We start from the raw sequence: 15,879 nt of genomic DNA, 5'->3' as shown, positions 1-15,879 counted from the left end.
ATGGTAGGTATGTGCGTAAGCGAGGACAGTGAAAAAGAATGGGTTTTTGGTGAATATCCTAGTTTCAATAGCACTTGCCATGGCTTTACACTAGTAACGTTCCACTTGTAAACATAAAATAAGGCTTCTGTACGTGTGCAGAAATACACCGCTGGCGGAAAATAACATCTAATACGGTCATCTTTCATATGCACTCACTTATTTTATCCAACGTAAAGCACTTGGATGCGCCAAAACTACACCAGCACCTTGCATTCGGTTATATTTGGTTAGATTACACTAAGTTACGTTAGATTACATTACATTAGGCTGCAGTATTACTATACGGATCCACATACTCTCCGCGAAATAGTCCATCCGCCTCCACATACAGTGCCACTTACAACATCAAAAACAACCAAAAAATAACCACTTTCTTAACTTTTACTGTTTCCCTGACCTGAATTTCACTCATTCTTTCTCACGAATTTAAATAAATTCTCCAATTTATCCGGTAAATTTGCTAAAATTGGTCCGGCGATACAGCACTAAACCCATTTTCCACTTTGAGAATGAATATTCATATTAGGAAATTCTGAAACAAATCTTTCTTTATGTGTATGCCCATCAGTTAGTGCACCATCTCCCTACAAACACCCCATGCTATTCCGCTTCACCCTGCCCTGACACGGATTAGATGCAATGCTAACTTGTAGTGATCACCAGGCATTTTTTTTTTTCTTCACAAGTGCACGAAGCGTACATTATCAATAAAGATTCAACACAATCTGTCGCAAAGTTTGTAAAGAAGCCTTACTTTTCTATGTGCATCAAGACTAACTAGAGGGTGTAATGTAAGGTTAAATCGTAATTTAAACAATACATTTCTTTTTTCTTCTAAAGTGTAGTTTAGGGGTACGGTCAGTTTACAGCTAATTTAATCTGACTTAACCTTTGCGGTTGCGAACAATATATTGAAAAACGCATAACCAATTGCAAAACGGTTACTATACAATGCTAGAAATAAGCGAATTCTGTAAAACACATTGAGTCTTATGCTAAGTCGTTCTGACGCGGGATTAGTACCATACTAAAGAGTTCGACTAACATGTGTTTCCTGCAGTAGTCAGGCCCTTAGTATGATGCTAATCATACGTCAAAACGACTCTGCATAAGGCCATTGTTTCCAGATCCTCTACTTGGGATTATGCTAAAATTCTTTAAAATTACATGTGACGAAGCTCCATGAATAAATTCTTTAGTTGTAATTGTGTTTAGCCTTGATTTTAACATAGATATCTTTTCTAAATCTGCAAGTTACACAATTCAAATTATGTTTAGTGGATCTGTCCCAGAGTTTAAGGATACGCATATACCCGCACAAAGAAAAAGTTGACAATCTCTAATGTGCACTTAACTATATTTTCTAACTTAGTCAGTTCCGAAAATGATTATCCATATAGGAGAATGATATGTCTTATTCAACTCTGCGACTTTTCTGTTAGACGTTCTTCTCTACTCGAATCGAGAGGATTCAAAAGAAGTTCATCTCTAGCATGCGATACGGCAGAATGAAGTATGCAAGTGATTGGTGAGTATTATTCCTTCACGCAGACGACGGACTCGCCAGAACTGATGAAAGTTTTGCCTGCACCGGAAGCACGTATTTTTGGGGGTTGTCGAACCAAAGCCACTTTAGCATCTTGTTTTGAAATGTATTGAAGTCGAGGTCTCTTCAGAGAATGGTCAAGGAAGACTAAAGGATTTTCGTCCAAGGAATAACAGCCAAACACCAATTGGAATTCACGAGGATAACAATAGAAGAAACCGATTTACACCCAATGGGTCGGGGAAATATTCTTGGTACGACTAATTTCGTCATTCTAACCAGGGCAAATACCAGCGTTATGCGTCTGAAGTAAGGAACTCTGAGGACACAAGTACACAAGTTTGGCTTCGGAGGGGAGTGCCAGCCCCTCCTAACATTCCTCCTCAGGCAGTGAACATGATGTCTCCGCTGGGACCATTTTCTTATCCTCTACAGTTCATGCAACCAATCGGGGCTAGCCCAACTGAATCTGATGAGAATAGTTCAGGAAATCCATCTCATAGTTCTCAGTAGTAGAGAATGTGAACTGCAACATGGATTCTCTGATTCCCCAGAAAAGAGTAGTTCCGCGTAAAGTCAAAAGTCTAGTTTCGATTTGTTTCTCTTTTGGAAACCAGTCAAAATTCTAAAGTAAACCTTTTGGTGTATTCATTTTGTTCCATGTACATTATTTGTTTATGTCTTTAATTATTTATTTATTTATATGTTTAGTTTGATACCTTCGTGCTGGATTCTATTCTTTGGAGGTTAACGGACACACAAAGAAGAAAGCATACGCTATGTGATATACAATGGTATTGGTGTCTAATTCAAAGGATCATTTGCTCTTTATGTTTTATTGAAATGTTTTCAACGCTGAATGGATACAATTTACCGAATATTTACCGTGTAAGATGGGCACGGGTAATGCATAGGGTATCGGTCTTGAAGTCCAGAAAAAATAGTTGTTTAAGAAGATTAAGAAGAGGATGGAGGGAAGCTGTAATATACTTACAATCCACCAGAGTGAATTGGTTTGGCTTAGGATAGAATACAGCAAGTTCTTTTGACACTTTCTTCGGGGACGTCTAAAAATTGTTAAAATTATACGCATAATTTAGGATCCTCCGTTCCTGTTGAGACCTCTCCTGAGGAAAAAGTATGTAACATTACTCTTCAAAAACTAAAATAATTTTTGAAATGAAATGAAATATTTTAGTTTAACGTCTCACGTTGATACCCTTTAGGTTAAGCAAGACGATGATTAAGGCAAGTGAATGATGATGGAACAATTAGTGGAGTGAAAATATAGGAGGAAACGGGAGTACCCCGGGAAAACCTATGGACACAATATTGTCCACCATAAACTTACTTGACCGGGTGTCGAACCAGGGACCCCACACATCAGAGGTAAATTCTCTACCACCGAGCCACCGTGCCCTAAAGTTTTTTGAAAGTCTTGTTGTGTACAGTTAATAATGTGTATGCCTAATCTTAGATCGTTACCTTTCCTGTGAGTAAAATAATACTGTATATTTCTAATTCTGCAATTCTTATACGACACCTAAGAAAGTGTCAGAGAATACTGAAACTGTATTAAGGGGGCAGACTACTAAATATTTTTCAAAAGGTAACAATTTTTCTGTAGCCAGTTTTTCGTAAGTGAAAAGAGATAATGAAATGTAACTTACCTCAGTAATAGATAATGTTATTCTACACCCGAACATACGAATCGGAAGAATTTTCAGTGTTGCCATCCATAGAAATTAGTGTGACTAGAATTTGAATTACCGAAAAATCTAGGTTATGGCAGCGACTGGAAAAATGAACTCAACGGCAATTGATGACTTATCATGCTATCTGTGCTCCTTGTTAACTGCTTTTTAAATAATATTTGTATTTATTTTGTAATAAAGAATACAAAGTAAATAATTTTTAATTATCAGTAGAATTAAAATACAAATATTATTTGAAAAGTAATTAACAAGGAACATAGACAACATGATAAGTCGTTAATTTCCGTTGAGTTCATTTTTCTAGTCGTTGCCATAACCTAGATTTTCGATTAATTCAAATTCTGGTCACACTGTAATTTCTATGGATGGCAACACTGAAAATCCTTCCGATTCGTATTTTCGGGTGTAGAACAACATTATCTATTACTGAGGTAAGTTACATTTCATTATCTCTTTTCACTTACGAAAAACTGGCAAAAGAAAAATGGTTAGCTTTTGAAAAATATTTAGTAGTCTGGCCCCTTAATAGGATATAAAAATTCGAAGTAGAAGGCAAGGCTGTCTTTATTTGAATTTTGCATGCTGCTGAAGTCGTCTGCTGTGAATTTTACTGGGCGTAGCCATATTGGTTACAAACAATCTGTTGCTAAGGTGGTTGCTAAGGCAGTTTCAATGGCGTTGTATATGGCAGATGTGAGTCTTGTGAAAGTCGAACTAAAAAATAATGAAAAAAAAGGCTATATGTTCACGAATAGCAGTGAATATATTTAATTTATACTTATAGGAAGGCTATATTTATCATAATATGAAATAAAATTGCTCTACATTTTAATTCCTTCAATCGCCAATAACTTGCTGGACAACAAGTGAGTGAGAATCCCAAACATGTACATGAGCGCCCCTTAATAATAATTTTAGATTGATTTTAATTAAAATTATTGAAAATTGTTATGCTATATACTTCTGTCATATTGTTTGTTTAGCTTCAGTGAAAATGTTTAATATGGAAGAAACTTGTTTATAAAATTAGTGATAAGATATTCGGAACAAAGGAGTACAGCGCTAGAATAACCAATGCATTTTAAAGCATATAATTACGAATGCATAATCTCAGAAACTTAGCATCTTCGTGGAAATAATTTCTTAATTTATTCCTCATTCTTTTGTTAGCGGGTGTCCATTCTTTGCTTGGCACTGGTAAAGTTGAAATGTGTCACCAGAAATAATTAAATAATTTAAAAGATATAACTCTCTAACTATCCTATATAATGTCCTAATGTTATCTGAATTATTTTCTTTGCGTCTACTACAAACGACGTACAGATTTGTAACATACCAGCATATACATGTATTAAAATTCATAAGGAGAACACGTACCAACTTACGCTGGGTGGTCACTTCATATAACACTACATCTATGATGATTAAGGGCAGCTTGAAGCTCGAGCGCATGTAAGGATGCATCTGTAGGGAGCAGGCGGATCAGTGAAGTTGGGTATGCGTGAAATAAAGACAGGTACGAAAAGCGTACACTAACCAGGGCTAATAATCACTAAAAGTGGATTTGCATTTCAATTTCTTAGTAACCATGGCACATTTTTAACGCTGTTTCTATGTTCTCCCTCTACATAAATAATTGTCTTGCACAGGAGTATTTTCGTAGATTAGACAAATTTTACACATAAATTTTCAAATAGTGATCCTGTATTTTTCATGCGTACTTAGCGTAGATCGATAGGATGGAGCAATTATATTTTATGTCAAACGGGATGAGAGAAATTAACAAGTCCGGTATAAACTTTACTATATTGCCCGTACTATACTCTTACCAAAATTCATATGCGGTAAGGTACGCTTAGGTTAGGCTGTGATTACTTAAATGCGGTTGTCTTACATATATGTGTAATACCGATTTACCAATTTTAAAATCATCCATTGCCTGCAAATCTCAATTGTATCAAGATTTTCAAATTTTTGCACATATGTGTAATCACAAAGGTAAAATTGTTATCGAACTTACGCTGGTGAGGATCGGAAAGAGCGGAGGCAGGCGAGTATCAAACTCCATGCTGGGGCAGGCACTGATCGAAGATTATAGTATGCCTTTAAACTAGTGCTGTCGAATTTTTGTGACATTTGCGGTTTTCGGTTTTTGAGAAAACCGATTTTCTGAAAACCGAAACCGCAAATGCGGTTTTCAAAACCGAAACCGCAAATGCGGTTTTCAAAACCGAAACCGCAAATGCGGTTTTCAAAACCGAAACCGCGAATGCGGTTTTCAAAACCGAAACCGCAGATGCGGTTTTCAAAACCGAAACCGCAGATGCGGTTTTCAAAACCGAAACCGCAAATGCGGTTTTCAAAACCGAAACCGCAGATGCGGTTTTCAAAACCGAAACCGCAGATGCGGTTTTCAAAACCGAAACCGCAAAAGCGGTTTTCGAAACCGAAACCGCAAAAGCGGTTTTCAAAACCGAAACCGCAAATGCGGTTTTCCAAACTGAAACCGAAAAAGCTCTTTTCGAAAGCGAAAGCCGCCCGAAACCGTGTTTGCGGTTTTATAAGGGATTGTCCTTTTCAAAGTAGAAACAATGTTTGCTGTTTTTAATTATACCTTTTAACAATTGTGAAAGCATCTATCGATCGAGACAAATGTATTGATTTATATGTGTGTTTTAACTTTTTTTATTTGCTCCAAGACTATTATGGTAATTTGTGCAGCACAGTGCGAAAGGGATAATTCGATGGCTGTACAAGTCACAGCTAAATTAGGGTGACAAATACTGACGTTCGATCCTTAGCTTTTTTTTTTTTTAGTTATTTCTTTGACGACTATTCAATGTACTTTTCGGCTGCAGGGAAGCAAACTGGACCCCATCTGATTTTCATATATGCTGTAAATTAGACCACCAGGAACACGGATCTGAAGGAATTTTGACATTTCGAATGTCGGAACTCGAGATATTCGAACATAAATTGACCATGGAAGCAAACTGGACCCCACCTGATTTTTATATATTTTGTAAAGTAGACCACAAGGAACACGTATCTGAAGGAATTTTGACATTCCGAATTTCGAATGACATTCCGAACTCGAGATATTCGAACATCAGTGAAAACGGAAGCAAACTAGACCCCAACTGATTTTTATATATTTTGTAAACTAAACCACGAGAAACATGAATCTGAAGGAATTTTGACATTCCGAATTTCGGAACTCGAGATATTCGAACATAAAGTAACCAGGAAGCAAAAAGGACACTATTTGATTTTTATATATTTTGTAAACTGGACCAAAATTAGCAATTATCTGAACGAATTTTGACATTCCGATTTCCCGATCTCGAGATACTAGAACTTATACAGTAGTTTTATGTAATATGTATAAAAGTAACGTGGAAAGTTCTGTCGCTTTTTGACCTATCACTTAGAGCATAGATATGTCACCAAAGACGTACCTGGAAGATCAAAAATAGTACCCATCAGTATCAATGATCTTCTGCCAACGTTCGGGATGGGCATGGATTCCTTCGCGGTAGAACTTGGTTTGCCGTGAAGCGAAGAAGGTATCAAGTGCATTTAGCACCTCTACTACGGAGTTGAACTGGAGTCCTCTAAAGTGAGTGTCCAAGGAAAGGAACAGGTGATAACCGGACGGTATAATGTCCGGACAGTGTGGCGGATGCAATAGTGTTTCCCATTCAAGGTGTAGGATGGTGTTCCGGCTCATTCTAGCTATGTGGGGCATAGCGTTGTCCCGTAATGGGGGAACCCCTTAGCGATTGAGAAGTGTTGGCTCCAGGGTATTGAGTTTTTCTTGAACACGGCTCAACTGCTGACAGTAGACAGTTGCATTGATGTTCTTCTCTGACCGCCCGGTAGCAGTTCCCGATGCACGATGTCGTGAGCAGTCCACCAAACACACAGGAGGACTTTCTGGCCCGGAAACAAATCATCTGGGACACATAGACCCTACTTGTAGTGCTTCCCAAATTGATGGAGGTGCTGGCGAATGGTTTCTCGACTAACATTGAATGTTAGCACCAGTTCCTCACATGTCTGTTCGGCTCAATTGCTACCTGAAGATCCTCATTTTGTACATGTGTTGGTCTTCCGGCACGTGTGGTGCGTCTTTCGTGAGTGTTTCGTCACCGTTCTTAAACTTGCTAAACCACTCTTGCACTGTCTGCGTAATCACGACACCCTCACCAAAGGCCTGAGGTATCTTCCGCCCCGCTATAGTGGCGTTTGATCCAAGTTGGAACTCGTACAGCATACACGCCCCTATGACGCTCTGTGGAGGTTCCATATTCACTCCGTCCTTACATACGTTTACGTTGTAACTGAACTTCCACAACCAGGTAGAATGTCGGATATACCCACACCAACAACTGATCTTCGCCTTATCTCCATTCGCATTAAACTCACGGTATGAGGGTCAATTTTACACAGAATTCCACAAAAAGCGACAGAACTTTCTTGGTTACCTTTATATATCTCTCAGGACATAATATGTTTCGTATAGAGAATATTGTGTTTTTTTCATATAGCGTCTATATTAAACTTTAAGTTTTAATATCTCGAGTTCCGGAGGTCGGAATGTCAAAACGCCTTCAGATTCGTGTTCCTTGTGATCTAGTTTACAAAATATATAAAAATCAGGGGAGGTCCAATTTGCTTCCCTGCATCCTACTTTTCAAACGAAACAGTTTTCCAGATTATACATTTTGCTTCAAACTGAGTTCTGCCCTGGCTAAGAAACGTAAATTCGCTTCTATAAGAGTCTTTAAAGTTACACTTGAAATTGTCGTTCGGCATTCTTGTAGCTTGTGAAGGTATGAATAATTCAAGTATGTTTGTTACAACATCTACAAACGAATATTCATTCGTATAGAACCTCCAATACATTACATAGAAAACACATGAAATATACAGAGAAAACCATTGTGCATTAGAGCAGATCTCTTATTAGCAAATGATTCTGCACACGCGCACTGCTCAGATAGCCCAGAGCTTGAGCCTGAGCGCGAGTCCAAATTTAACTCAATCGCGATTGAGATTGTCAAAGGTGTAGCGGTTTACGGGGAATATATCATACCAACACTTTATCAACTAAGTTTTCTTAGATTTTTCTCCAATCCCAAAAAGCGGGTGGTTTTTCGTGATTAAGATATGTTTAAGCGGGGGACGAATATATAACCTGAAAATCGGGTGGTACCCGCTAAAATAGGGTAATAAGCCAACACTCAACACTCAGAGATATAATAAGATATATCCCTATTTAAGATCACTACACATGCAACTCATGAAATTCAATTTGAAATATCATCCACTTAGACTGACATCTTTTATATTATTATTACTCTCTCCCCATATTTTTAAAAATATTTATAGTACTGCCACTCTTTCTTTTGTTAACAAAAAGGCACCACCTCCCTTTCTTAATATAAAGAAAGAGAAAAGAAAGAAAGAAAATCTCTATCGCAATACACAATTTTATTGTTGATTTGTTGCCACTCCGATAAATGTGAATGTTGTGGTTTTGCATGTGTCGACTGGCTTCTTATCGCAAGTCCCAGACACCTGCAATAGTTTATACTAGACGGAAACACCGATCATATTTTATTCTGTATCTTTTTACTTCCCAATAACGATAGCCGTGCCTCTTTGAGAAATTGCAGCTTATTTTTTTTTATTCTGCCAATTGTAAAAGTATAGAATTTCCCTACACTTTAGGACATTTTAAGAAAAAATACCTTCTTTTCCTTCTGCAAATTTTGATCATTTTCCCCTAAGCCGCCGAGGGAAATTTCCCTCCATCTGGCAACTGAGAGCCGGTGTGGGGAAAGATTCTTTGCTGTTTTCTCGTCGTTACTTGATATTAGTGCTGTAGAATTTTTGTGACATTTGCGGTTTTCAAAACCGAAACCGCAAATGCGGTTTTCAAAACCGAAACCGCAAAAGCGGTTTTCGAAACCGAAACCGCAAATGCGGTTTTCAAAACCGAAACCGCAAATGCGGTTTTCAAAACCGAAACCGCAAATGCGGTTTTCAAAACCGAAACCGCAAATGCGGTTTTCAAAACCGACATTTCGGTTTTATGAAATTTCACTTTTTTCAAAAACCGGTTTTCGGTTTTTTCAAAAACCGATTTCGACAGCACTACTTTAAACGTGTGATTCAATTATCAGTTTACTAAGAATCGATTTTTCAGTATTCTGAGTATTAATATATATTAAACAGCAAAGTTAGCCTAGAAATGTCACAAACAAACAAAAAGATAGAGCAAGGGAGCTTTGGTAAAAATATGTGTATTTTAATTTCTTTCTAGCAGAATATGCAAGGAGAGAAAGTGCTCTTCAAAAAGATTGAGATATATCTGTTCGCCCAATAAGTAATTAATCATTATATCGCTTGTTGTACAGTGTGGCTTTGTTTTTGTTTCTCTTTAATATGTTATATAGTACAATATTTCTAATTTCATTCTTGGGAAAACAAGAAACATTGCATGTACCTCTTAAAGCTGTTATGGTTACATCCGAAAAAGAAACAAATCATTTTCATAGGCGAGTACCATGTAAACTTCTTCATATAACCCGCTCAAAGCTGGTTTGTTTGTAACCAGCTAGCTGAACAGGAAGCGGAAATGACGTTTACTTCACCAGCGTATAGCGTCTATCTTGACATAATCTTAATTTGTTAATAGAGCTTAAAGTAACTTTTGTTTGTACAAAAGAGTTATTGTTACCTGTGTGGTGCGTCAAGATTTATTATTCCCTAACTATATATTTCTCAAACCAACTGTTTGCTTAATTATATAGTTCTCCGGGTTAGTTCTTCAGCTGCTACATTTATTTATTAGTTACCGCTTTTTTATGACAGGTAATGGTGTTATTTTCATTTTGTGTTGTGCGTATTGTTGTACCTTGCTATTTGGGCTTTGACTTTTCTGAGTAATTACATCTTTTGACTTTCTCTTTTGCAGTTGGCTCATCATTTGAAGACTTAGATATAGAAAGTGATCAGGACGATGACATATGCACTGAGGATGAATTGCAATCCATATTTTCGGTTCCTTATCATCTTTCGACGGAAAAAGCTGTAGCGCTGCAGAAGACTTACGTTCTATACCTAGACGGTGTACAGTAAGTTTATTATTGTGTTCAGTATGTTGCATTTTATTTGGACTTCGTTGCAGGAACTACTAATCTTTTTCCTAAATTTCTTTATTGTGAACTTAGTACTTAGCAAAAAGTAAACAGAAGTATTTGCGAATTAAAATCGAGTAAATTCCGTCTTCGCTGTTTTAAAAAAAAGGTAATAATAATAAGTTTTACATCCCACGGTTATGTCTGCTAGGGTAAAGGAAATGGTGATGATGAGAAATAAATGAAATGATGGAATGAAGAAAGTGGAAGAACTCCGAGAAAACCCACGCACACGGTGTTTGTCACTCATGCACAAAGTTCACTTGGCGCAACCTGGAATCGAACCAAGGACCCATGCACCAGAGGTGAACGCTTTACCACTGAGCCACCGCAACTGTCTTAACATGTAGATATTATAGTTTAAAATTATCTGTAAACCAACACTAAGCGGCGCGTCTTTTTAATTTAAAAAAATATGTATTTATTTATTTAGTTAGTTATTTTGCTTCCTTCTTCAGCATCGAGGCTATATGAGGAGTGATCTACAGTTTAGTGTCGAATCCGAACTAGAGTTAATATGGTTAATATTGGTGCGCGAAACCCGGGTTAGATTTGAGGCAAAAGCTCGTGTGGTTTGGATCCCACGTTAAGCTGTACGTCCATGTCTCATGTAGCCTCTTCGATGTTAAAACGGACGCAAGAATTCAATCGAACAACATCGAAATACCAAGTATATTGAGTGTTTACGGTGGTGGAAAGACTAGGGACATCTACATGCAACATAACAAGTGTGGTCTCACTGAACTAACTTACACAATCTGACATTTTCGTTTATTCGAGCAATAGGTGCTTGTGAGCTTTTTTCCCATATTTTTTCAAAATAGTTCAGAAATGAAAGAATCTGATTATAATTTCTTGGTTTAGTTTTCTAGAGAACATAAGATAGTTATTAAACTAACCAATGTTTTAGAGATTGAATTTGTATATTGTAAAACTTTGTCTCATATAGGTTTTATGGGTAGAGCATTTAATAAAAAGAGCGTCCGGAATCGACTCCCACTACCAGTTTTATTATAAAAGCTTCCACTATAAAAGTATTTTCACAAAATACTGTACAAATTGATCTCTCTAGAATCAAAAGGTTAGTTATAGGTGGTCTTTGACCGTAAGGTCGCAGACAGGATCTCCAACAGAGCCCCGTAGCAGGCTAAGCGGCTGAGGTTAGGATTCCCAGACAGAGCCCCGTAGCAGGCTAAGCCAGGAGATAGGATAGGCGTAGTCCCGTAGCAGACTAGAGGCCTGGGGTTAGGTTACTCCAAAAGTCCCGTAGCAGACTAGAGAAGGGTCACCAGAAAACTGGTACTCAATTGCCTTTGTCCATCCAATTTATAGGGTCCTTTGGGTGGCGGTGGCGCTGCTGCTTCGATGTCGTCTTCTGCTCCGTGGGAGGGACCAGAAGCCGTCGTCTGCATGTGACTGTAGATCCATCTGGTGGAAGATCCTCTTGCCAAACCACGTGGTGGTGTTTGTAAACACTGATGCGTGGAATTGTTTGTTTACAACATCACATAGGATATTACAATATGCTTAGTTTGCAATATAAGTCAATGAAATTATAATTGAATTGTGGGCATATACTTTCAGTAAAGAGAACATATCAACAACACAAGCTATTCCACCAAGTAGTATTTTTCTAAGTACTAAATAATTACATAGAGAAATTATAGGATTACTTTTTACTTTCGCAGTATTTTTAAACTATGGAGTGACGAACTTCAGAATTTCACAAGGCATAAAAAATAGTCACTCTCAAGTTGGGTGGTTCAGAAAGGCAGAAAAATAGTGGCTCGTCAACTGTCCGTTTATCGTTCAGCTTGATAGACTGTCCGCTGCTTTCGTCATAATTTGTGACATTTACTTCATGTTGTTCACAGTGCTGCAAATTTCTGACACTCATTTTTAGTGTGTATTTCAGCTAGTATTTTTTTGTTTCGCCTGGAAAGTTGACACGAGATGAGACAGTTATATATTTTTGAGACAAGACATTGTCCCGATACGAGACAATAAGACCTTAATTCTCGTCTTGCCCTGTGCGCACTCCTAAAGGTGCAAACGATTTTGTTCATGGTTATTTATAGTTGGCTAATTCCAAATTACTGCACGCGGCACTAAATATAATACATCTTTAATATCACCGCTTTACTCGTATGGAAACATTATTTTGTGAAACCTTTGAAGAAAAGACCGTTGCTTTACCGAGAAATAGATAGAGTGACAGGGAGAGAGAGAGAGAGAGAGATCATATCGATTACAATTATTCTTTAAAAAAAACTCTTTATGTAGGATAAAATTCACTCTTTAAGTTTTTGTTTCTGCGGCGATGATCCTTCGAGATCCTAAAATCACTATTGATTTCAAATAATTACAATATTTTTTGTAAAAAAAAAAAAAAAAAAAAAAAAAGGAATTACATATAAGATTCTCCTATTTATACGCGTAGACATTATTTATTGATTTGAAACTCTTTGGGCTTATGTAAAGATACGTCACACTTGCTGTTATTCAATTTGCGCACCAGTGGAGGAACGGAATCACTAAAATATGAATATGTAGCATAAGAGGTAAGTGAAAAAGTGAAATAAGTTATTTAGATAGCATCGTGCTGTTATATATTGTTGACTAAAGGAAAGGATACGTAAATGAATGTAAGTGAATGATTATGGAAAAATTAGAGAAATGAGTTTGTGAGAGGAAAGGAGAGAACTCCGATAAAACTCAAGACTTGATGTTGCCTACAACGGCAACGTTCATGTCTTCTGGCAACTCATATGACTTCGGATCGAAGTAGATATTCCTCATACTAGAGATGAGTGTTGTATCGCCGAGCCACGTGTTTTCTTGAAAAATAAGTTATTAACCACGAAGATGAGGAGTTCAATTGGTACTTGTGCACGTATTTTCAATATTATCCCCTCCCTCCAATGGAAATAGGCTCTTTATATAAGATACTAGCAGAATACCTGTTATTTGCACGGATGAATACGTTTCATTTTGGACATAAGGAGCTGGATTTGGATTTAATCTCCATCGGAAGTATCACTGTTTGTCTCAGCGACCCCAAAAACTATGGATTCGACATTAATATCGGTCATTTTCGATCATTTTTAAATATTTCCCCCTCTTCTAAGTTGCACTGTCAAAATGAAATGATGAAAACCATCCCAGGCCCAGACCTCATCTATATGAAAAATTTTATTCAAATCGGTCGAGTGGTTCGAGTCACGAAGTCAAAACATAGTCATTTTCATTTATATATATATATTTTACAATTGTGTGTTCTTTCTTTTTGCTTAGAACTTCAGATACTGGTCTTGTTGCTGCGTTCTCTAACAATACATGCGGAGTCTTCAATCAAGCACATCTAATAAAGGTGAACACTTTGCGGGGTCACAAAGGTTCAGTGACTGGAGTCAGGTATGTTGATCTCTTTTTCGTTTAAATTCAATGTAATGTGCACCAAGCACTTTATTATATATATATAACATTTATTTGCACTAGTTGTAAAATATACGAAGTAAGAAGTCTAGATGTGTAATAAGAACTAGTTACTTACAACGGTCTCCATTGTAATAGGATGAAAATAACTTGAAAATTTTCAGTTTAACGTCCCTCGATTATGTCTTTTAAACTAATGGGGCGTTTACACTTAGTCGATTTGCGTTCGATTCAGTTGAATTGACGTCACTTTCAACTTAATCGACCGTGTAAACGGGAATTCAACTTAATCGCCTGTTGATCGAAAGCGACTAATCGACTGGCAACTGAATTGAAAGACGTTCTATTTTCTGTGGTTGAAATAATTGAACACATCCATCGATCTGATTCGGCCTAGTTGCTTCGATTTAGTGGCAAATTCAGCGAGTCAATTTAGTCGTGCGACTAAATCGACCAAGTGTAAACGCCCCATAAGGGAGACGGATGATAAAGGCAAGTGAAATATGGTACAATAATTGGGTGGAATGAGAATCTGGCATTAAACGGGAGTACCTCGAGAAAATCCACGGACCCCATGTTGTCCACCACACACATACTTGGCCAGGGAGTCAGGGTGGCTCAGTTGTAGAGCGATTACCCCTGATGCGCGGGTTTCCTGGATCGATCCCGGCCAAGTAAGTTTGTGGTGGATAACATCTTGTCCGTGGGTTTTCTCGGGGTTTTCCGTTTCCTCTTACGTTCTCATTCCACCAATTTTTCCATCATCATTCACTTGCTTTAATCATCGTCTCCCTTAGCGTAATGGTCATAATCGTGGGACGTTAGACTGAAAGATTTCATTTCATTTACTTGGCGAGGGATCGAACCAGAGACCCCCACGCACTAGAGATAAGCACTCTACCACTAAGCCACGTGCCCCCTCCCTCCCTGTAAAATAATGAAGTAATATGTAAATCAAATAAAGTAGGGAAAAAAACATTTAAAAAATGAAGTCTGGTTAACAGTAAAATGAATCACGCAATAGAAGTTTCAATTTTATCCAGTAGATGTTAAGCGAAGGAGGATGTTTACTACCATGTAACGGGTAGATGTGTAACTTCTACTACCTTTTGTTTCAATGGTACCTCGGTAGAAAATGCTATAATGGATATATACCGTTAAAGTCACCGTTACCCGGGAAGATGTTAACGGATTTATCCTGTTAGCGAACTCAGTCGAGATAATTGCTCTAGCTATCTATCGCAGAAAACGAAACAAAAAAAAAATCGCTTTCATTCAATTACCGAAAATGCAGCAGTTTAATACAATGAACATGACAGAAAAAAAAAGTCCTTGCAAAACATTAAAAAGAAAATGAAATAATTTAAAATTTATTACTTACTGATTTTGTTCTGAACTTTCAAATGTAAATTGTTCTTTTATTTCAGGTTCAGTCCAAAGAACTCGAATTTAATATACACCTCTTCAGCGGATGGAACGCTAAAATTGTGGGATTTAAGAAAGGGTGAAGATTATGTAAGGGAGTACAGAGGTAAGAAATCAATGCAACATAAGCCATCTAACGTTGTAGCATGCAGTATTATAAGTACAGCTGACAATTCCGAAAACCCATGGTAAAAGAAGCATCGAATCTATATACATGTTATCTAAAGAGGGGAAGAATCCGGGAGGAGTTGAATCCGGGACTCTGGATTTTCGTGCCAGTGCACTAACCATTACGTTATCCAGCCCGCTTCGAAAGCAACCACATACTATTCACTCTTTAGGTTGGTGCGTATACTTTTAGATTATTATTATTTAAATAGTGAATAACTGTTTCAAAGTCAATAAGCATAAACAAGGAATAACGGATGAAAATCTAAGTGGAATAAATAATAAATGCTTAGTAGTAAGAAATCAAAGTTAATTAAGAAGCCATCAACGGAAACCATGA

General features: G+C 37.4%; 1 protein-coding gene across 3 annotated transcripts in view; it reads left to right on the top strand.

The window, feature by feature from the left end:
* The window catches only part of LOC145683696 (WD repeat-containing protein 89), a 54,403-nt gene that overhangs the window by 1,768 nt on the left and 36,756 nt on the right, over nucleotides 1–15,879 (top strand). For all 3 annotated transcript variants that reach the window (XM_081755071.1, XM_081755093.1, XM_081755082.1), the window contains exons 2-4: nucleotides 10,289–10,448; nucleotides 13,806–13,925; nucleotides 15,374–15,477. In XM_081755071.1, coding sequence (XP_081611197.1) covers nucleotides 10,289–10,448; nucleotides 13,806–13,925; nucleotides 15,374–15,477 — 384 coding nt within the window. The remainder of the gene's footprint in view (nucleotides 1–10,288; nucleotides 10,449–13,805; nucleotides 13,926–15,373; nucleotides 15,478–15,879) is intronic.

This window comes from Thermobia domestica, chromosome 1 (assembly GCF_964235325.1).
Source record: "Thermobia domestica chromosome 1, izTheDome1.hap1.1, whole genome shotgun sequence".
Taxonomy (NCBI): Eukaryota; Metazoa; Arthropoda; class Insecta; order Zygentoma; family Lepismatidae; genus Thermobia; species Thermobia domestica.
The sequence above is the reverse complement of the archived record's forward strand: the minus strand, read 5'-3'. Positions and strand labels throughout refer to the sequence as shown.